The sequence below is a fragment of the Diadema antillarum genome, unplaced genomic scaffold (genome assembly GCF_040938485.1).
Source record: "Diadema antillarum isolate AM-2024a unplaced genomic scaffold, OU_Dant_1.0 seq00000382_RagTag, whole genome shotgun sequence".
NCBI classification, from domain to species: domain Eukaryota; kingdom Metazoa; phylum Echinodermata; class Echinoidea; order Diadematoida; family Diadematidae; genus Diadema; species Diadema antillarum.
In genome coordinates this window covers 1,249,688-1,273,244 of record NW_027271380.1, presented here as the reverse complement: position 1 = coordinate 1,273,244, position 23,557 = coordinate 1,249,688, and the positions used below count along the sequence as shown (strand labels likewise).

Genomic DNA, 23,557 nt, shown 5'->3' with positions numbered 1-23,557 from the left:
TTGATGTTTACATTCATGTAGAATGTGCTGTCCAAACACAATTTTTGCAGAAGTTTTTGCAGCATATCACCTTTATTCTGCCAACCAGGTGATGAGATTTGTAATATTCATTGTTATGTGTTCACTGCGTATTGTATGTCGCTTCCCTTCTGTTATGTCATATATTATATATCGAAATAGATTTTTGTCATATGATGAGAACTCTGAGTACATTTCTGATTTATTCCTCAGATGATGAACTGATGGCTGCAGAAGAAGAAGGTGATGCCCAGTATCGCCTCGAACACAAGGGTCTAGTCTCAGTTGTGGGAGGACCCCTTCCATATCCGTGTCAATACTGTGACAAGTCATTTTCCCGACTACGATTTCTGAAACTCCATGAGCAGACTCACCGGGACAAACTGCGCTTCGAGTGCACCTACTGTGCTAGGCTCTTCAAGCACAAGAGGAGCCTCGACCGCCATGTCAAGCTTCACACAGGCTTCAAGAAGTACCACTGCCCGTACTGTGAAGCAGCCTATGCCCGCAGCGATCACCTGAAGACGCACATTCAGACCCACATCAAGGGCACCGTCAAGAAGCAGGGGCCCGCCAGCCTGCACATTTGTCCCACCTGCGACCGTGGATTCCTCACCAACAGGGCTCTGGTGCTTCATTCAAACACTTGTGGGAAGCCGTCAGATGATGACAGTGTATCCTTTCAGTGTGATCAGTGCTCCCTCTATTTCTCCTCGGCTGAGCAGTTGGATGAACATGTGACGTGCCATGCCAGCAGTAGCAGTCAGGCTGGAGATGTTGCCAAGGACACAATAAAGCCCCTGGAGAAGGTGTTGCAAGATGCTAAAGCCAAAAATTGCGCTGACTTTAATGTCCAGATGGAAGCCTCTAGTTCTTCAAATCATAGTAGCCTGAGTGGAACTCCAGACAACTTGCTCAACTGTCCCCACTGCTCATGGACAGACTTTACCAGTGCCGAGGCACTCAAAATCCACATCCAGCAGATGCATGTGAAGTCCTCACCAACCCCGCAGAACTTTGTTTGTCAATACTGTGGAAAGGATTATCCCAGTCTGTATAACCTCACTGAGCATATATCTGCCCTCCATGAGAGTGAGATCAAGAACTTGCAGAGTGGAGATGAATCATGCAGCTTTATCTGTGGCTACTGCACAATGAAATTCAATTCTATGACGGAGCTTCATGAGCATGTGAAGAGTGTGCACTCCATGAGTGGTCTCATCACGTATCGGGAGGATGGAAAGCTTGTTTGTCCTTACTGCAATGCTGCTTTTCCCAGCGAAGTGGCACTCATGGATCATTTCCGTAATGTGCACAACTCCTTTGACAATGCCAACAACCGCTCCAAATTGCAGTGTCCTCACTGCACCAAGGCCTACCCTAATGAGCGATACCTTCAAGAGCATCTGAAGAGAGCCCACTGCAAACCTCTGGACAAGATGAAGTATCCCTGTCCTTATTGCATCAAGCAGAATCTGTTTGACTCCATAGAACAACTACAACTTCACATTGAGGTCTTTCACAAGAATAGCCACAACCCAGTCTACCTAAATACAGACCCTGAATGTAAGATACCATCTGGGAGTATTTTGAAAGAACAACTTTGTGGGAACAAGACAAGTAGTGCAAATGGTGTCACCCCTTCTCAGATCTCTTCTCCTCCTGTTTCTGTTCCGACATTCAATACTAATAAAGAAGTTAAGGAACTGAAAAAAGAGCTCAGTATGAGCCCCCCAGCTGTTCCCATCAACATTTCAACATCACCCCATGTGGAGCCTCAGCAGTCCCCTCAGAATAATGCAGATTCTGCATCAGAAGAAACCAAGGTGTCATGCCCCACTTGCCACAATGAATTTCCAAATGATGAACAACTAATTGTTCATGTTCTGACTCACTTCAAGAGTGTTACAAAGGAGTATGTCTGTAAAGACTGTGGAAAGTCCTTCAAGAAGCCTGATGAGCTGCAAAAACACCTTTTTGAAATTCATGCACACCACTTATTCAAGTGTTCCCTTTGCAAAGAAGTATTTGACTCAAAGGTCTCCATTCAGGTTCACTTTGCTGTCAAGCATAGTAATGAATACAAGCTCTTTAACTGCATAAAGTGTGGTTTGGTTTACAATTCTGAGGCAGAACTCTTGGTTCATGTGAAGGCAGAACATCTAAAGATGGTCCAGCCTTTCAAGTGCCTCTTCTGCTGCCAGAACTTTGCATCTGACGTGGAGTTCCAGTGTCACTTAACGACACATTCTGAACAGTATCGGTGTCCCTTCTGCAATGCCCCTTATGCTTCTCAAGAAGCTCTTGATATTCACCTCCAAGCAGCTCATGACCATGTGGGTGGAAGTAGTGCACTTGTGGCAGGCGAGGATGCAAATGAGAACAGTGAGGAATCTCAGGAGAGAGTGTCTGTTGATAGTGACAAAAAGAGCTCTGTCACCTCCGAGAGCGGTCCTAAATGTTCCAAGACTAAGGAAGACAGGAATTCTGAAGAAGTGGCCGGTTGCTTCACCTGTCAGATCTGTGACATCATGTTTCCCCTCAAGTCTCTCCTCGAGAAGCATCGTATCCAGGAGCACAACATCAAGGCAAGGAGCGCCACCATCAAAATGGAGATGACGCAGCCTATCAACGTGGCCGATCACATCAAGGGCAAGTTCACCTGCCAGATTTGTGCTGAGAAATTTAAATCCAAGTATGAGATGATGACCCACCTGAACAACCACAGCATGGCAGAGAAGCAGGCGCTGGCACAACTAACTAGGTCAAAGTCACCTGTCATAGCACAGAGAACGCCAAGCCCCCAGCAACCATGCATTTGCCAGATATGCCGTCAAACACTTCACAATGAGGAAGAATTTCTAGAACACACACAGAGGCACAACACTGACCTATCCCTGGGTTCTGAAACCATCAGGTGTTTGGTGTGCCTGCAAGACCTCACCTCCATCGTGGAGTTGCAACTACATGCCAGACACCACACTCAGATTGTGTCCTCAATGTCTGGGCAAGAACTGTATCCTTGTTACCTATGTGGAAAGGCCTTTGCCAGTAGAGCAGATGTTGTACCAAAACTAGACAGTGATGGCCGACCATGTTTTAGCTGCATGAGGTGTGTCAAGACAACGCTTGAAGCCCAGTTTCATGGTGTCACCAAGTTGAGTAGCCCACTGAACCGTCAAATCGGGCAATATGCTAATCCCAGAGGTGATGGAAGTCCAGATAGCTTGGTTGCAGTCCACAGGTGTACCATTTGCAGAGTGAAGTTTGAAACTCAGGAGGAATTGGCAGTACACATGCAGGTTCACAATCAGACTGCAGCTAGTAGGAATGTAGGTGGAAATGGCGTCGGCAGCTCAACAGGCAAAACTTATCAGTGCATCAAGTGCCAGAAGACATTTTCAACAGAGGCAGAAATCCAGCTCCATGTTACATCCCACGTCCTGGCTGAGGGAGTTCTCCATGACTGCAAGCTATGTCGTCAGGTGTTTGATTCACCGGCCAAGCTCCAGTGCCATCTTATAGAGCATTCATATCCTGACAAGGAGTACCGCTGCCCAATATGCAGAGCCCTGTTCAGCTGTGCCAACGACATCCAAGCGCATGCCATCGAGCATGGAATGGACAGCCGCCACCACAAGTGTATGAATTGCAGCCAGTCCTTCTTTTTCCCTGCAGAATTGATGAATCATGCCAAGTCCCATCCTCAGTGCCAGCAGGAGAGCAAGTTCAACTGCGGCGAGTGCAAGCAGAGCTTTGCCTCCCTCTTCAGCCTCAGTAACCACATGAAGCGCCACCTCAACAAGCCTACCGTCAAGTGCTCCATGTGTCCAGAGGTGTTCCAGTCAGTCCTAGACATGCAGCACCACTACTTCAGGACTCATTCTGAGGTGGAGACAGCTTCTTCAGGCCCAAAGACCTTTGACTGTCCCAAGTGCAACAAGAGCTTCCCAAACCTGTCCAGTCGACAGAATCACATGCGCGTTAACCATGAGGGCAAGAAGTACACCTGTGGGGAATGCAATAAGGTCTTTACACTGGCTCGCAACCTCACCATCCACATGCGCTCTCATAATGGAGAGAAACCGTACCAGTGTGGCATCTGCGACAAGAGGTTTGCCCGCAAAGAGACGCGCAAGGTCCACATGCAGTCCCACAGCAACATTCGGCCGTTCATGTGCCCCCACTGTGGCAAGATGTTCTCCCGGAAGTTTCATGTGCAGGTGCACATGCGCACTCACACCAAGGGTAGGTTGTCTACCAATCAGTGTGAGATCTGCCAAGAGACTTTCACCCTGGCCAAGAACCTGCGGCGCCACCTCAAGAAAGTGCACAAGATCCAGAGCGGGCTGCTGCCAACAATTGTGTCAGATAATGATGAGGACGAGGAGGCATTGATGCAGGAGGGGCAAGCGGCAGGGGGCTCAGGCAGGACTGTGGAGGAGGAAGTGAGTAGCAGTCAGGATGTTGCCATGGTAACAGTGGAACATGTACACTCAGACTGAAATGAGTTTGTGGCACAAATAAGTTTCTACTGATATTGTTTGTATATGATAAATAGGCTGTCATTGCTGGACTAACAAAAGGGTTAGTGTGTTATTTATGCATATCATCGTGGGCACTCAATAAACTTATCAAATTCCATGTGTCATATTTTTTTGTAGATATTAGTGATAACAGCATTAAAAATAGCAGTAGAACAATAGCACGTTTGTGCTTCAAACTCACTTATTTCATTAGTGTGTTAGAAATGAACAGATTAATAGCTGTCATTTTTGTGTAATTCTTGAGTACAATTTAACAAGCATGATGTCACATGAACTGATGTATGTCATATTTTTTGTTGTTATGAAACCAGAGGTGCATATTCTTGTCATCCCCCTGAATCCCCAGTCAATTTACGGGATTTAAAATCTTTTGTAGGGATTTTTCCCCAAACATATGGATACAGTGAATGCAGGAGACTTTGAGAAACACATCAGCAAAATTTTGCGGAAACTTAGACTAACAAAAAGAAATTTATGGGACATGTGAAGAACACTTCTTGGGGCCTATAGCTCTGTCAGAAGGTATGAAGAAAAGTGTTGGCATTGACTTTAAGTAGCTGAGTAACATGAGAAGAAAATGAGTATTTTCATGAACAAATGTCTGTGAATTTCTTCTGGGGAGTAGGTCAGTCCCTTGTTCTTACATCTGTTCATTTTGGTTACGGTCAAAGATCCCGGGGACTCCCCAATTCTATCATCCTACAGTGTAGTTACATTCTTGAATGCCATATAAACTGACCCCACCATGTACATGGCCTTATCTAGAATGTCCTCTTGCATATATGCAGAACCTTACTGACGCCTTTGTCTATAGTTATTTCTTGAAACTTACGTAGGGCACACCCTGCAAACACAGAGTGTGTGTAGTGCTAATACATGTATCAATTTCTATGGATGCTTCACCCCAGAGTCCTATCAGCATGGCCTTGAAGGTGTTTGATGAAATGTCTTATATTGATTACAATTTAATGCTCGTTGATTTATCTATTCATGATAACCATTGTGTATATTCACGATAGAATGCATCCTGCAGTCCATTAGTGTAAGGATCAAATGTTATGATCTACCTGATGGGCTGTTAAGATGGGGTTTTGTGATAACATTCCTTAAAAAAAAAGAGATTTTGGCCTAGTTGGCAGAGAAGACACAGATTTTGGGAAGTAAGCTTGAGTGGCAGTATCCGCAGTAGTTGTGATTGACATGACCTCCACCCAACGCAAAATTAGGTAAGTTTATTATTTGCTTAGTTATCATATCACACAGTATATGCAACACTTTGTAAGAATCTGATAAAGTCATTTTCCAAGAAAGCCCTGCTTGTCTTGAGAAGAAGTAGTAAGTGCTTGATTTATGCAAAGACTCTCTCTGAATTCTTTTCAGTTCATTTAAAAATGATGTATAGAGGAGTACAACATCTTTGATCAAAGGCACATGAAAAAATTATTCATTTACCTTATTGAGGAATGAGAAAGCATGAGAAAAAGGAAATCTTGCTGTTTTCTGTTGATAAGGACATAATTTTATGATGTACACTATTATGATATACGTTATCTTGGAATTCTGCAAAATGTCATGTGTGTTCAAGATGGTTTGAGTGGTAAAACCATACTGTTTGTAACATCTTGTCTTTAGTCATCTGCAAAGAGGTCAAGAAAAGGAATCCTAAGTTTGCATACTTCAAAAAAAAAGTATTTCACCAAGTTTTACATGATACATTGACATGGTATGAAATGACAGTTCACAAAAATAAAACTTGTAAAAGTTCTGTGACAGTAATCTTAGAAAACATGAGATATGAATGTCCCAATGTGGCATAGAGAAATTTAGCTTGAGAGCTAATGCAGAATTTAAGCAGCGACATTGAAGAAATAATTCATCATTTGAATTAGAATTCATGCTCACTCATACCCATTTATTTTGAGGCTGTGTTAGAATATCCTATGTGGTCTTTTGAAATATTATAAAACATTTGTAGTTTACCAATGGCAAGGGTACCTTATCCAAATCTGAATGGGGTCTATAGATTGTATAGTGTTATCATGTAGTAAAGAATATTTAGACAATATCGTTGCTGGGGCGGCAAGAGCTCGTATCTACAAAATGTCAAATGTTCAGGAGAGCCAAAAAACATGGCGGCCAAAGCACTATAGCGAATGGGATAGCCTTTCCTTGGACATGCCGTGGTGGCTTCATTTTCTGGGTAAGACAGTTAGAATTTGGACAGGACATCACTGAACCGATTATTTGACCATTAATCAAAAAAAGTCATTTTCACCAAAATTGCAGATACAAGGTCTTGTCACCCCAGCGACGATATATCACTGAACATTTCTTTCAAAAATGAAGAATTTGATTGCAAAGCGAGTTAACTCCATTCTCGTCAAGTTGAGATATTTGTGATTATACCTGAGAAAAAACTTAGGAAATGATAAGAAAATATGAGATATTCTTAAACTTTGTATGCAACAAGTGAAGTATCAGGGGATAAGTTTTATTTTGCTCTGTCTGATGATGAACTTACTTTAAAATATTTGAAAATGGTGCTTAACCTGTTTCGAATTTGCTATCAAGCTCATCAATTTCTAATGCCTATCCTTCATTACAGCTGTGATGAAATGAGTTGCTACAGTTTCATCTTGTTATAAAGAACAGGGATATGATGAACTCTCGATATGATATAACAAAGTGATTTTTATGCCCCCAAATTCAGAGTTTCTTTGTTAATTTATTGTTTTTAAACCCTTGTGTAGAAATATAATAGTAAGATATCATCAAAGTACAGCTGTCATTTAACTGGTCCCAAGGAGTTTCCCGTAACAAAGAGTTCATTGTGATGGCACTGCTCGACTGAACAATGAACTGAACTGACAACGTTTCAAGCAAAAACTGTGTAACATTCATTGCTTACTTCTGTATCATGATTGATTTTGTACATGTTGCATTGATTAACACTCTCTCTATCATAAGAATAACCGTGGTAGTGTTACAGAAATCATATGTCATCATAACTCTTGTTATATTTAGCTACAAACATATGAACTGCAACTGTACTTAAACGGAGTACACAATTACAATATTAAGTGTGTACCTGTACTGGGGTTGTATAGTTGTTACTGATACAGATTCATATTTCACAAAGTTACCCTGTTCTGCAAATGATCATAGACAAATATAGGGCATGTGATTGTATGGTATACATAGCCTAGAATAGCATACACTAGTTATAAATGTGTCAACATTCATTACAAAAGGACATTTAGGTAGTATGGTGCATAAGTAGGCTTGCATCATCAGCAGTAATGGGGAAAAAAAGCATATGAAATAAAATGCATAACCACGTGTATTAAAGGACAAGTTCACCTTCATAGACATGTGAGTTGAGTGAATGCAGCAATATTAGTAGAACACATCATTGAGAGTTTGAGGAAAATCGGACAATCCGTTCAAAAGTTATGAATTTTTGAAGTTTCTGCTCAGTCACGGCTGGATGAAAAGACTACTATAGCTTGTGATGTCACATGAGTACAACGATATAAAGAAAGAATAAAGAAAATTCAACATATTTCCATTTTTCTCGCATAACAAAAGAACACTCGACTTCTCTCTTTCAGAAGGCAGGGGGAATAATATTACCCTTAACATACGTCAGTAGCAAGTCGAAGAAATGTGCACTTTATTCAAAAAGTAAAGTTTTGTGAAATTCTCTTTTTATTTTCCTTATATAGTTGTATGCATGTGACATCATACACTGTAGTAGTCTTCTCTTCCAGCAGTGACTGCGCAGATACTTAAAGTATTCGTAACTTTTGAACGGATTGTCCAATTTTCCTCAAACTTTCACTGATGTGTTCTACTAATATTGCTGCATTCTCTCAATCCTTATTTATATGAAGGTGGACTTGTCCTTTAAAGTAGGTGAAGTTAAGAAAGTTGGCATAATAACTGCACGTTGACATCAATATCCCCCTTTTTGACTCAGGGAGTACTTCTTTTGTAATAGTCTTAGCTGCAAAGAGCAAAAGGACATCAGAATGTTTGTGATCCTGATTTTTCACCCAAGATGGCTGTACTATAAATTGTACTGGTGATGTATATAACTAATATTTCTTATCAAAATATGTGTAATGGTTTGTTGTTGTTTTTTGGTGGATAATCATCCATCATCAATCAGTATTCTGTACAAGGTGAGTTATGATTAATTCATAGTTAGATTTCTCATGTGTACGATTAAAATAAATGCTAACAAATGCATGGATTTTCTTGTTATTTTGTCTCATTTTTAATTTGAAAATTATGTTCAGGACATTTAGCATTTATTTTTCAAATTTGCCATGTCTCGAGGGGGCATACAGTCAAGGGACTGTAGAATTTTGATACATGACATAAAATGCTTTAGTGTAGAATCAGTCAGAAATTTAATCTATTTCTGCATTTACACTTTTTTTTGACACATATACAGAAATTTGCTTGATGTATGCCTACTTAGATATATTTCATCAGCCAATGATTTTGTTAGGCTTTGTAATTTTATGCGGTAAGACCTCATTAATGATCAATGAATTTCTCATGAAGTACTGGTACAACTGAGATCCTGTATCTGTTGTGGAAATGCACGTGTATGTGCCTCAAATGTACCAGAGAGAGAGAGAGAGAGAGAGAGAGAGAGAGATGGAGAGGGATACATGGGAAGATGTGATGTATACATAGAGGTAAATGCAATGTAGTAAATGAAATGATGTACATGTAATAGATATAAAGAGATAAAAGGATGAATAGAGGACACTGTAAACATATAAAAAATGATGGATAGATGAATGAATAGATAATGGAGTGCTGGAAAGAGTGAATGAAAGATTTACAGAATAGAGAAGAAGATGCAGGAACAGAGAGTGAGACAGAAGAAAAAAATGGAGAGAAGGGGAAAGGTTAACACACTGACAAGCGCCTGTGTGTTTTTGTTGGTTTTTTTTCTTCTTCTTTTTGCACGATGGCGGAAAGGAAACGGGATGTCTCATAGTGTCTGTTACAACATGGGGTTTTCATTTGCGTAACATTCGTTCTTTTAACCCAATTTTGTACATTGCAATCATAGAACTCTTCTCTTGAGTGAGTGAGTGAGTGAGTGTGCGTGTGTGTACGCGTGCGGACGTGTGTATCCCCACTGGCGTCAGACATTGGTGACAGGAGAAAGTGATATAAGCCGGCGTAGAGGGAGTGGAATATGCAAAATATGACATTTACGTCAACACAAATTTGCGGCGGCCCCACGGCTCCCTCGATAGCGCTCCTACTTCATCCCCACGGACTGGAGGAGGAGAAGAAATGAGCAGAACGGGGGGAAATTTATCTCGCTACAGAGGATGAAAACTTGGGCATAAAACGCATATGCCAGACATGTACAAAATTGCCCCCCCCCCCCCCCCTCACCCACCTTTCTTTCACTTTGGTCATCCTATCTCCCGTTCTTACCAGCTCTCTCTTTCTCATTTCTCTTTCCTTATTCTTGCTTTTATACGTCTCTCTGGCAAGGGGAATTATTCCCATCAGTATATTAGCCCCATGTGACGCATCTGATTGTAGCCTCGTTTTAATTTCCCCTCCAAAACCGAAATTGGTGGAAATTGCTGCATCATGCAAAACAACCGTGTGTCGGGCTGAATTATGCATGGCGGGACTCGCTGAGCGGTAGGAGTGTTAGGCAAACGGGACACGACGTCGCCCGAGGGCCGACAACAAGACGCTTGATGAATAGATATGATCCGCAAGATATCGCCACTTTTTGTTTTGTCTTATCCGAAGATGGTACACCTAAATGGTGATTATGAGGGGAAATCATTGCATAGTATTACATTTATTATTTCATAATATATACATGTATTCGTGATTGTTTTTGGTTGCGACTTGGTCCGGCGAGCACCACTGTGGTTATTACGCATTGAGAATACAGTATTGTAGTAGATTTACACCTGCGATGTGAACTTAGAGTGTGAAATAGATCGGATGATGTGCTACAGGAATGCCTTTGTGGTGGTGGTGCCGGTGTGTTTTTGTTCTTTCTCTCGTCTACGAAGAATTGTTCGACTGTACATGCTATTTATGGTGCAAAACTGCGGTAAACACGTTCCTAGAATAGCAAAGGATTATGGATTTATTATTACAGCTGTACGAGAAAAACAATATCTTTTTCTATCTGTAATACATGTATACCTACGTGATTGTACACCAATAGATAGATAAATAGATATAGGTATAGTCAATAGAGACATATAAATAGGTGGATAGACAAATACGTGGGTATAACTTCAGATGTACAATGTATAATGTACTTCATAAAAGTGTACTATTATATACCAATCGTCCTTAAACAATATCAACGCGTTTTATGTTAAAAAAACCCCGTCCTATTACCCCTGCCAATGGAATGAAACTTGCCTACCTGTATACGAAACCTGTCTATACATATGGTTCTCACTCTTCTCCCTGGAGAGCACTCCAGCCTTGCTGCCACTTTACGGTGCACACATGCTACATCAGCCAGATCAATTGATATTCATTGCCTCACCTTCGTGCTGAGGGGTGCTCCTGACTAGTACCTTGCTACGAGGACACATGTGCAGCGGCAGGGCTTGGACCGTGATGCAACTTTTCGTGGAAAGCGCATTGCTCGGCCAACGAGACCGAGACACCTCTGTTACACGAGGTTAGCATCAATCATTTCGTTTTTCATACGAAGCAATTGGCCCTATCTGCCTAGGCCCAGGGTCGGATCCAGGAATTCTGTAAAGAGGGGGCGCGTGTACAGAATAAAAGGGGGGCGCACGCACCCCTCCCCCATTTTTTTCTTTTTATTTCTCTTGTTTCAACAAAAAATAAAGGGGGGGGGGGGGCGTGCGCCGGTTGCGGTCCTCCCTGGATCCGCCACTGCTAGGCCTGATCGATTAGCAAAATGCCATTTCAAGTCATTTAATTATAAGCCCCTTTCACAAATGGTCTGGTGTCTTAATTGCGAGCACTCCAACTCGTTGCAAGCGGTTGCACGAACCTGAGGCGGTCGTGATGTGGTCGCAATCTGAACTTTCAAAATGCTCAAAAGCCATATGATATCGACTCACTCGTATCACGTCGTACGACCAGTTGTACGATTGTTGTAAGAGTGTGGTTGCACAACTTTGCACAACTTGATGCAAGAGTTCGCACGACTTGATAGTCGCATTGGGTTGGCTAGAGGTCGTGCAACATTCGCACGTAAGCTAGATACCTATAGAGACTTAGTTTGCAAGCAACAACCCTTGTCGGTCGGAAAGGAGTCTGGGCCAAAGCTTCTCTTTCATGGTCGTATAATCCCTCCACTGTAGCTGCCCCCTGCAAAGTAATAGAGACTAGTCTTGCCAAGGAGGTATGTCTCATATATACCTCCATGGTCTTGCGAGTGGGTCTTATTGACGATTGTAGGCCTATTAAGACCATGAGACTGTTGCATGACCGATGGCATCAAAGCTTACACGACCGTTGCACGACTGCATGCAAGTGAAGGGAGTATAGACCTCTATACAGAGGGACTATTTAGATGAGCTGCAGCCTGCAGGACAATCTCTGTCTTTAACCCTTTCTCTTCCAGGGACTTTTGGACAACGTTTGCAATGCCACAGGTGTTATATGCCAGTCGGCACTCAAAGCACACGAAGGGTTAATGAAGAAGGGTACTGCATGTGAATGCTGCCATGCTGCTCATTAAGAATCTCACAGGATCGTGAGGTTGCTGCATCTTCGGCCCCATCAACAACGCACAAGGCAAAGGCAGGGTGTCTCTCGCTCGTGCCAAACAAACGGTGTGTACAAGAACTTTCTCTTGTTGATCACTTGATCCTCTACAGCAGGGCGCCCTCCTCTAACAATTATTTCCTCTTCTTTAAATGTAACTTTCTTCTTTGGCATATCTTGACTATTATGAAGTCCAACTTGAGAGTGACTACCGGGTCCGGTCATGTGGGTGGGTGGGGGGGGGGGGGGGGGCGGGCTTGTACCCCACGCCACTCGCACCGGATTCGTTCAATCGCACGAGCGATCGCATATAGTCTCACGTCCACTGGTACGACCAATTATTGGTCGTACGTGCGACTACATGTTTTACATGATTGGCGTCAAGCAAATCGCAATCACTCGTGGAACGCTTATATAATACTGTACAATATTGTGAACCCACGACCACGAGCAAATGTCACTTTTATTCGTGCAAATGTCTCTTCTAGTCGCTTTTCTTGAATGACAGCTGTTGCATTTGTGAATGTCTTCTTGCGACCTGGTGAGATCGATGACAATTAAAGCCAATTGCAGCCTGCTGTGCGACCAAATGGTCGCAAACTGCCGCAGATCAGTTGTGTAACTAGGATTGTTATCCAACATACAATGGTGTAATTCGTAACTATCGCGATGCCTTGCTTGCAATTGCAATACATGTATTAATACATGTAATAATAACATGAGGAACCTATCATAGCGTCAATGACAGAAATGTTTCTAAACGCTTTACAATGTTTATTAACCAGAGAAACAAACATATAAATCGACTATGAGTACAGATAATTCATAAATTACAATATCATTGGTAGGGCCTATACAATTCTTCATGATAATTGGGTTTAGGCTTGGGTTTTCAAGCTCAGGAGAACACAAATGAAGTGGTTATCTGTCTATCATCAATGCAATATAATCAGGTGGACAAATTAGTGCGTGAAACATTCCCTTGTGGCGATAAAAAAACTGGGCGGCAATATGTGCATTCCAACATCGAAACGACAATAGGGAGCTTTAGATTGTAGACGCGCGGACGTTCAAAGGGAAAAAAAAAAACATGGTCCGAGCGTGCGCAGTAGCGCGGGTCAAGTTGACGCACGCCACTGCGCACGCTCAGATCATGTTTTTTTTCCCCTCTGAACGTCCGCGCGTCTAAAATCTAAAGCTCCCTATTGACCTCAATACACAACGTAGCGATCGCGTTTGTCGCGACGTGAGGTCAGTTTACTGACGCAATATCTGCTCGTAGAATTCAAACAAATATGTATATATTATACAAGTTACGAACAACAGCAGCACGTTCTGGAATTACACCCGCTTGCATACTGAAATATCAATGAATTTGAAGCATGTTTTATTGATATCAACAAAATAATGTCCTTTTGATACACACACGTACTTGGTACGTACTTGCTCGTGGTAGCGTCTGTATTGAATAGCAACATCCTCTAACAAGAGTGAGAGAAGGGAAGACAGGGTCCCACCTTTTATCAGGACCACTTTGCTTTACTTTTTTCAATATCTCAGCCTTAAGTTTGTAAAACTCACTTTCTTTAAATAAATTTGTAATTTCTCTTAAGATTGTATGCTCTTTATTATTTCATATAGGTGTGATTTCTAATTATCTTGCAAGAGTTAAAACCTGAATCTCAATCTCAATCATAACTATACCATCCCTTAAAACCGCGAGCGCATACACACACACACAGACACAGACACACAGACACACACACACACACAGACACACACACACACAGACACACACACAAACATTCAGACTATCCTTTCTGGTTTTATTTATTTATTTATTTATTTATTTATTTATTTATTTATTTATTTATTTATTTTATTATTAGGTTTTTTTATTCATTTATTCATTTATTTATTTATTTTATTATTTATTTATTTATTCATTCAATCATTCATTCTTCTCAACATACATTTGACAGTCTAAGAAGATCAGCAAGTGAATGTTATTTGACATGGTCCTGTACAATCATAGATGGAAAATCACATTTCATAGATACCAACAAACAATAGTTCTAGGAAGAAAACGCCCTGTTGAAATCAGTGATATCGTTGACCAAGTGTTGAAAATGAAAAACAAAACAAAACAGTACTTTAGAATAGTTGTATTTAAACAGTTATTAAAAACATGTCACATATACGGTCAAAACAAATACTAATGAGCTTAAAAACTTTGGTTTGCTTAGCTATTAAAGAGACCTGACATTCCATATATTTCTCAGTCTCAAGAGGATGAAATGTACATGCGAATTCGTTTTTTTTTTTCGTCTGCTCAAAATGAGCCATGGTTAAATTACACCTTGTTTATAAAATATGGTTGTTAACTGAAACAGACACTCAACTTTGAAGTCAAAGTTAAACTATAGTGTGACCAACTATATGGAAAATGATGGAGTGGAGATCGACGTTGATTTGCCGGTATGTATCAAAGTTACTTCATCATTATCAGTTACATTCGAAATTTTTGTGAGTAATACGTGTAGAAATATTCCGCCCGTGACGTCGAAGAAACATTGTCCTCCTCAAAACAACGAGGTATTTAAAAATGCTTTCCCCGAATACAGAACATATACCCCATCCAGCGGCGTCTTCTTGAGCACGCCATTTCTTAGAGTACTAGCAAAGATCTATAGGGTCTTTGGTACTAGTGTACGACACATGGGAAGGATCCACCCATTATGGGAAAAGGGGGACTCTCAATCCACGGAGGTAAAAACCTCTCCACCACCTACCCACCAATCCATCCAACCCACCAATCCATCCAAAGAGAGCTCAGAGGAGGCTGTAGTACGTGGTGAGGTGAACCCCTTCGAGTGATATTGAGTATTCATACGCCTACTTCAAAACGCTCCAAGTATATAGAATATTACTAGTATGTATTCACACGCTTATGTAAATCTGTAACGTAAACTATGGTGTTAATGCAGTGAAGTAAGGGTATCGGGGCGTCACCCGAACCCTAGAGATGCATATGAATACTTCGGTAGCAAAGGAAAACAAAAAACAAAAGAATTTGTTGACGATCTTCGTCGGCGTACAAGATGTAGGGGGCCTAAAACTTGTTGTTGTTTGTATCAGTCACTGCTTGAAATTGGAATATGAGGTCAACTGTGAAAGAAGAGAATGGCGGAACACGGGGGTAGACTCGTTAAAAGTAAAAGATGACTGATGGAAAAGGCAATAGTGACTTTATGTATACTGTAGCTAACAGCGGTGATGAATTGCTTCTCATCGAGTGGACATGGTGGGGAATGGTTTCTCCTATAAATGTCGTCAATTGTAGTGAGTCGTCATTGTTAAGGAAATTAATCAGGCTTTCTTATGATGATGTCACGTTTGAATGAAATGATGTAGTTTTAAGAGAATACATCAAACTAGAATTGCAGGACTTTTTTAAGGTGTTAATGTCCGGGAATAACCCTGAAGTTAGGCGAAAGCCGAATTCGGTCACAATGCCCGATCGACTGTGTGAGTATGTTGGCTGTTCTCTCTATGATAATCGTACAATGTCGCAACAGTATAAAATCGTTTGAAATACATGCATTGTTTTTGGTGCGTAATACACATACACACACACACACACACACACACACACACACACACACACACACACACACACACACACACACACACACACACACACACACATGACACCTACGTCACAGTACACAATGAACCCTTCACTCTCCCACACATGCTCACACACACTCAATTATAGATTATCCTATCAGATGAAAATAATGAAAGCAATGGAGTTGTGGTTCTTTGATATTCATTGTTCTTTTTCGCGCTTCGTGATTCCGATATTAGTGACCAGGTAAGATAGGACTAACCAGACAAGCGGTGGTCATCATCATGTATATGACTTGGAGGAATCATAGTTATCTGCACAATATTGTTCATTCCGTATAGTGACTTTCCGTGCAGTAGAAATACATGTAAGTAATTTTAAGACATTGCGTATATTTTTCGAACTATTCTAAACATTATTAATTCGTTTCATAAGAAAAGAAAAAAATATCGTTGCCTAGCAACTAAAAAGTAGGGTAAGATGACAAAATTGCAGGGACAGACAACCCGTCACTGTCGCGTTTAAGCGGATAACGAATCATTACGCAAACTTGGCGGTGCACGTGACGACGGAAGTAATATGGGTTTTACCATGTTTTAGCTTCGACGCAGCGAGAAGATCAAGCTGATATTGATATGAGTCCATAAATCCGTTTCCTGGGTCTTTGGGGAGGACGAGCTTAATACGATTTTTGTGCAGCGCGGGTGTGCATTTTTGTGATGTCGATACATCATTTGCAGTCGGCGCGTCGGGAGCGAGAAAATCGACGCGAACGCTGAATTTGTCTTTTCGAATCTTTAACTTCCGTTAACGTGTCAATACGCACGAGAAAAGAAGGAAATGGGGGGGGGGGGGGGGTACAAAATGTCACAGAAGGAAAGAGGCGACATATTGTACTGTGGATGATATTAAGATGGCGTATACGGGGGCGTGGCAGTGACTTAATACTGGCAATCGCAGCACCTTGGGGAGAAGATTGCCGACAGTTTGAAGGAAGGCAAAGGTCACTTTGGTGGGTGGTATTGAATATGCTACAAATTATCAATATCGATCAAACAACTTCTCTCTTCGAGTCCTCCCTCCCCCCCCCCCCCCTTCCTCCTCCAGCCCCTCTGCCTCTCTATCTCATTCCTCTCGAGCGTACACACACACAAACACACACTCACTTTTTATTAGTCTCCTCTTTCCCCCAGATGATTATGTAGGACGCATCCTGCGTCGCCTCTCTCTGGATGGTATTAGCTCGATTTCCTTCGATATCTGGCCCAGACTGAGGACGGGAAATTGGGTGTCATTGCGCTGGAAGCTCGCGGGAATCGCACTGGGGCTCCAGCTCCCACGGCCCAGACTATTGTTTCTCTCTCCGAGACTGGGAGGCTCTTACCGTCTCAGAGTGCGTCATATGGGGAGCGACGGGCGTGGATTAGGTCAGCATCACCCAGGGAATACGGCGCGGTGCCTCACTATACGAGCGCGGGGAGAATTCCGCTTGGCGCTCTTTTGGATTTTAATGTTTGTCTTCTATTTTTCTTTCATAGGGAAGATTGGATTATGAAAAAAAAAATGATACTACGGAAAAAATGAGTCTGTAAAAAAAAAAGTCTGACGGCAATGGTGACGATGATGACAATAATATGAACGAAGTAGGAAGACGGGGGAAGGGGAGAAGGGAAAAAAGAGTCAGAGGATGCGCAACTATCCCCTTCCTTTCTTAGAATTCTCTAAGAAAAAAAGTGTCTCAAGCAATATGGAATGAGGATTAGCATTAGCATTTCCCTTTTCATCTCTCTTCCAGTGGATGTTATATAGTTTTACGAAGTATTTACACCAGAACAATGTAGACGTGAAACACAACCGCATGCATATCTTAATTATTACATCAAACACAAATTGGAAAGATGTTCAATATGAAAATAACCCTGGACCTTGTTTTGTGACGTGATTGCAAGTTCTACTTGTTAGTGGAGCTTTCTGAGTTCAATGCCTCATCGTGCTTTCCCCTCGCACCCAACCCTACTCCACAATTAAGGTTCTTTTAATACATTCTACTTTCTGTCAGTGCCCCATCAAGCCTAAATGATGTTGGTTTTTTTTTCAGTTTTCTCGTCTTTTCCCTGTGAATTTATTCATTATAAGAGCGTTGACACAGAGTATGTTTGCTGCAAATTCAAAACTATTTCACATTCTTCCACACTCCATGTTCTTCGACATTTGTGCTCATAAATGGAGTTACGGGATTAAGTTTTTGTATGGCCTGCAGTAGATGGGATCACTTTCATGCTTGCGATAAAACAAGTACATGTATTATACGTACGGAACCAACAATCGGGCAACTCCCTTCTGAATGTTTGAAGGACTTTTACTAGTAACGCGAATATTTGCGTCTTGTCTTTACATATGTCGCACTTCCTCTACTGCCTACCGGGGCCCGATCCTCATAGGGCTTTCAAGTTTATTGAGAGTTTGTGGTCAACCATTGAGCCATATAACAGCTCCTCTGTCTAACTTATCTCTTTCCCAAAATCATCATCATTCTCCTTTGCTCTCACCATTAAAGGGATTGTATAGTATTGGTGGTGGTGTCAGCCTATACTAGGCATTAGTTTCATGAAAACATGGGAAACTCAAATTCTATTATAGCTTAACCCTAACTAGGCCGGGGATGGGGTGGGGGTAGAGGTGGGGGGGGGGGGGGGGGGGGGGCCTCCGACCCCCCCCCCCGGCCCACCCCCCTCGACGTTCCGCGCGATGTATCGCTATCGCGAAAAGCTATCGCCGCGACATTTCATGACTTTTTTCTTTCGATTCTCCCGCATCTTTTGACACCAAATTTGCGATGCCCGGGCGCGCGGTTCCGAAGTTGCGCATAAATATGTACGTGCGTGTCAGACCAAAAATTGCTCAAAAACGTGAATTCATGTACAATTTCAATGCAAACTGTGCTTACAGGCAATTGCTAAGGACACTAAAAAAAGAATATTTACACAAAAATGTGCCTGTTTTGAGCTTTATTTAGTGATTTACACCAAATTGATTTCAGGCATCATTATGCATAAATTAGCACAATTTAGCATAAATGACAATAAAAAAAAATTAACTTCAAGGTACTTTAGATTACGTCATAGGCAATGTGTGTGCCAATTTTCGTCGCGATCGCGCGGTCGACGGCCGAGATCTGGAGGGGGGCCTGGGAGCCCCCCCCCCCCCCCCCCCCCCCCCCCCACCCGCTCTATCATCTACCTAAATAGCCTGGCCTAGTTAGGGTTAATTTCAACCTAAATGAATCTTCTTGTTTCTGTTCGCTGTGTAGGCAGATGTCAATTCTCATGAAAGGGAATTTACTGCAAATGTATAATGTGGATCCAGTGATAATGATAGTAGAACACGTCAGTGAAGTTTGAGTAAAATTGGACAATCCATTCAAAAGTTTTGGTGCTGCCATCACTTGATAGGAAGGCTACCGCAGTTCACATCTTGGTAACAAGATGAAGTAAGGTATAATTTCTGACATGATGACAGAGAATTTGACTTACCTCCTTCAAAAGGTAGGAAGAATATTACACAAACTGAAATATTTTATGGAAATCTCTTTGTTTATTCATCATATCTTTGTCACTTATTGTTGTAGCCTTCTTATTCAGTTATGACAATACAACACACTTATATTTAATAAAAACTTTGGAAATTCTTAACTTTTTTAAGGATTGTCGGATATTTTTCTAACTTCATTGAAGTGTTCTAATTTTCCATGTATTCACTGCTCTACTGGGACTTGATCTCAAAGACTGTAGGCCAAATCTGTTGTCAAGGCAGAGATATCTGAAATGTTTATATGATTTTGACTGGCCTTGAGGGAGATACCAGAAATTATTGCCCAAACTGAAAGAATATTATTCTTTCAGTGCGGGCAATATTTTCTGGTATCTCCCTCAAGGCCAGTCAATATCATAATTATCACCAATCCCCTAGGTAAATTAGGAAAGTACATGTATGTGAATACGGCTATACACTATGATATATATCAAGCCACATTTGACTTACCTGTAGATCATCACCAACATGTCGAATAGTAGCAAAATTGTTCATCAATGTACACCATTCATCTCCAACTTCCAAGATACATATTACATAGTTATAACAGGCGAATTTCAAACCTCTGAATTATTTACACTTTGTTTTTGCTTCTGTTTCAATTTGGAGAGTTGTAATAGTTGTCACTGTGCAGTTATTGAGCACAAATGGACTCATCATTGTTTGACGCCTAGTGCTGGTGGAAGAGGTCGACCTTGTAGGGCCTATGAGTTGATTTATTGGCGTTCTTCTGCGGTGCGTGTGTTCCTGATTTGTGAATGTCTCCTCTTCGTGATTGACCGGAATGTTTACATGTAAAGTGAACGGCGAAACCCTGAAGAAGGGTGATACCCACTAACATTGCCCGCTGACCTTGACGACCGATCAAAATACCAACTACACTTGCCCGCTGACTGTGACGACCGATCAAAATACCAACTACAATTGCCCCGCAAACCTCATTTAGGTATATCCTAGACACAGTATTATCTCTTTCCAGCATTTGAAGCTAAATCAACCAATTTAGTCTGGTCTACAAAATGGAAGCATCCTTGGGCTATACAACTGGAGTATGCTTATTGCCCAAAATTAAGCAATGTTCACTTATACACTTGTACATGTAGATGACAAATTTGCATGTGCAACAAGAAATACAGTACACAAGGCAAGCATGACATGCATTTATGCTATGAATGATGATATCATCAGTCACTTGAGGAATTTTATTCTTAAAAAAATACAATTCAAATGTTCAGTGCTGTCAATGAGGATTCACAACATTTAATTGCACCCTAAATCCAAGCTGAAAATCATCCATGAGGCTAGTTGCATACTTAAAGCAATGGACTATTAAAAACTTATGATTTCTACAGTCACATAACACAGACCATACACTGGGGCAATGGCATACATGAGTTGTTACACAATGACATGCAACCGTTTACCATGACAGCCTTTAGAGAATCACCAAACATCAATTTCCTGATTTTTGTTTGAATGACCCATTCAGATTCCAACCTTTCCAACGATGTACACCCCATCACATTCTAATATACATATTTGATATATTTTTATCTAAAAAACAGGAAGAAAGCCTATCACCTGGGAAACACAGTTTCAGGAATCAGGAATAAATTCAGTTTGCAGTCAAGCATCTAGAAGATAATGTATAGACTATAGTGTATGTGTATTCAGGTCAATTCAACTGACTCATCTGTATCACAATATTTACTGGAGTCAAAAGGGGCCTGAGCTTTCAACCATAGCAGAATCTTCATCGGAGGCAAAATGACAAACACAAAGGGAAAGCTTTAATGGATGACAAAACAGCAATGCACACAAAAGTTTTGAAATATCATAATGTAACAGCCTAGATATCTGTGAACACACTTTGCCATGTTAAAAGATGGTTCATTGATTGGTATATCCTAGCACTATTGTCCACTCAGAGATTTTTTTTCCAATCATTCTGGAATCATAATTACTCCAAATTTAGCATTGTTCCATTGTTTACAAAATATCAGTGACACTGGTACATGTAATACTCAAGGGGAACTCCAGACCAGCTGAAAGTTAATCTAAAAAGAAAGAATAAAATACTAGAAATATCACTTAAGGTGATTAATACCCCCGCCCCGTGACGACAGTCTTACCCGAGGAATTATCTTTTCTTGATCTTCTGCCATTTAAATGCCGTTACCATGGCAACACAGCTTCCGACACATCCGAAAAATATGTCTTGCACATCTTCCCACCAAGACTATTGTGTGTGCCACATATTTCATAAGCTTTTGTCAAAAACTGAGGAAGTAGTTCAATCCACAAGATCTTTCCTTGATCTTCCGCCATTAATATGCCGTTACCATGGCAACGCAGCTTTTGACACGTCCAAAAAATATGTCTTGCACATCTTCCCACCAAGACCAATGTGTGTGCCACATTTCATGAGCTTCAGTCGAATACAGAGGAAGTAGTTCAATCCGCAAGATCTTTCCTTGATCTTCTGCCATTAATATGCCGTTACCATGGCAACGTACTTTCGGGTACTGTCAAAAAATGCGTCTTGCACATCTACAACCAAAGGCACACATCTGTACCAAGTTTCATGGAAATTGGGCAAAAACTGAGGAAGTAGTTTGCAACACAAAATTTTCCATCATTTTGGCTCATAATATGTGAGCTGTTACCATGGCAACATACTTTTTGTCACTGTCAAGAAATATGTCATGCTGACCTATATCCTAAGACAAACATTTAATATGAATTCCATGAGAATTGGAAGAACACTGATGAAGCAGTTTTGCCATGAAGCATTTTGCCCTATATTTTACCAATAACATGCCGTTACCATGGCAACGCACTTTTTGCCACTGCGGAAATATGTGTCTTGCACATTAACATATTCAGATGAACATCTGTACCTAATTTCATAAAAATTGATCAAAAACTGTGGGAGGAGTTTGCGACGCAAGATTTGTACCCATTTTTGCCCATAATATGCCGTTACCATGGCAACGTACTTTTGGGTACTGTCAAAAAATACGTCTTGCACATCTACAACCCAAGGCACACATCTGTGCCAAGTTTTATGGGAATCGGTTGAAAACTGAGGAAGTAGTTCGCGACGCAAGATTTGCAACGGACCGACCGCCCGACCGCCCGACCGACCGACCGACCGCCCGACCGCCCGACCGCCCGACCGCCCGACCGCCCGACCGCCCGACCGCCCGACCGTCCGCTGATTCCTATATACCCCCTTCAAACTTCGTTTGGCGGGGGTATAATGAAGCTTGTCATAAAATATTACAGAATCATTATTATAAATATTATGCTTATTACAAGCACAATGGTGAAAATTCTATCAAAATTGGATAAAAAGAGGGGATGTTAACAAAATTGCAAAGTTCTGCTAATTTTCACAATACAGTTCTTGAGCAGTCACTGTGAATATGCAAATGAATGAGTTGATGATGTCATCGCCTCAGAATTTGCCAAAAAGTTTTTACACAAAATCTTTGAAATATCCATTTTTTTTTTAATGCAGCTATGTCCCTTTCTCAATTCCTAACATATCTGAGTGATCACTATTTTGAAGTTATTCAGCCAGGAATTTTATTATGTTTTATTACACTTTTATAGCAGAAAAATTGAATTTCCATCATGTTGGGGTTTTTCTTACACACTTAATGGAAAATTGTGAAATGATGAGCTCCTTAACTTGTGAATTTATATCAACTGTTCAAGAACTATGTTGCAACTTCACAATTTCATAACTTCCCCAGTTTTTATCCAATTAAGATACAATTTTCACTGTTGTGATTATAAAAATTGTACTCTTACTTTTCAGACTAACTTTAAACTGGCTGGGAATTCCCCTTTTAAGGAGACAAGGGTAAACAAAGCCTCTGAGTGGTTTATTGATAACAGCCCCTCTTGAGTCTAAATTATGACACGTTGGCTTGAAATTCTGCACGACGCAAACATTCTTGGATGAAATGTTTTTAATACCAACTCTTTCCCCGGGCACAGA

General features: G+C 41.2%; 1 protein-coding gene across 1 annotated transcript in view; it reads left to right on the top strand.

Annotated features, from left to right (window-relative positions):
* LOC139731657 (zinc finger protein 423-like) overlaps positions 1–4,523 on the top strand; it is a 40,252-nt gene extending 35,729 nt beyond the window's left edge. Inside the window, exon 5 of the mRNA XM_071642548.1 lies at positions 232–4,523. Coding sequence (XP_071498649.1) covers positions 232–4,523 — 4,292 coding nt within the window. The remainder of the gene's footprint in view (positions 1–231) is intronic.
* Positions 4,524–23,557: the final 19,034 nt, after the last annotated feature.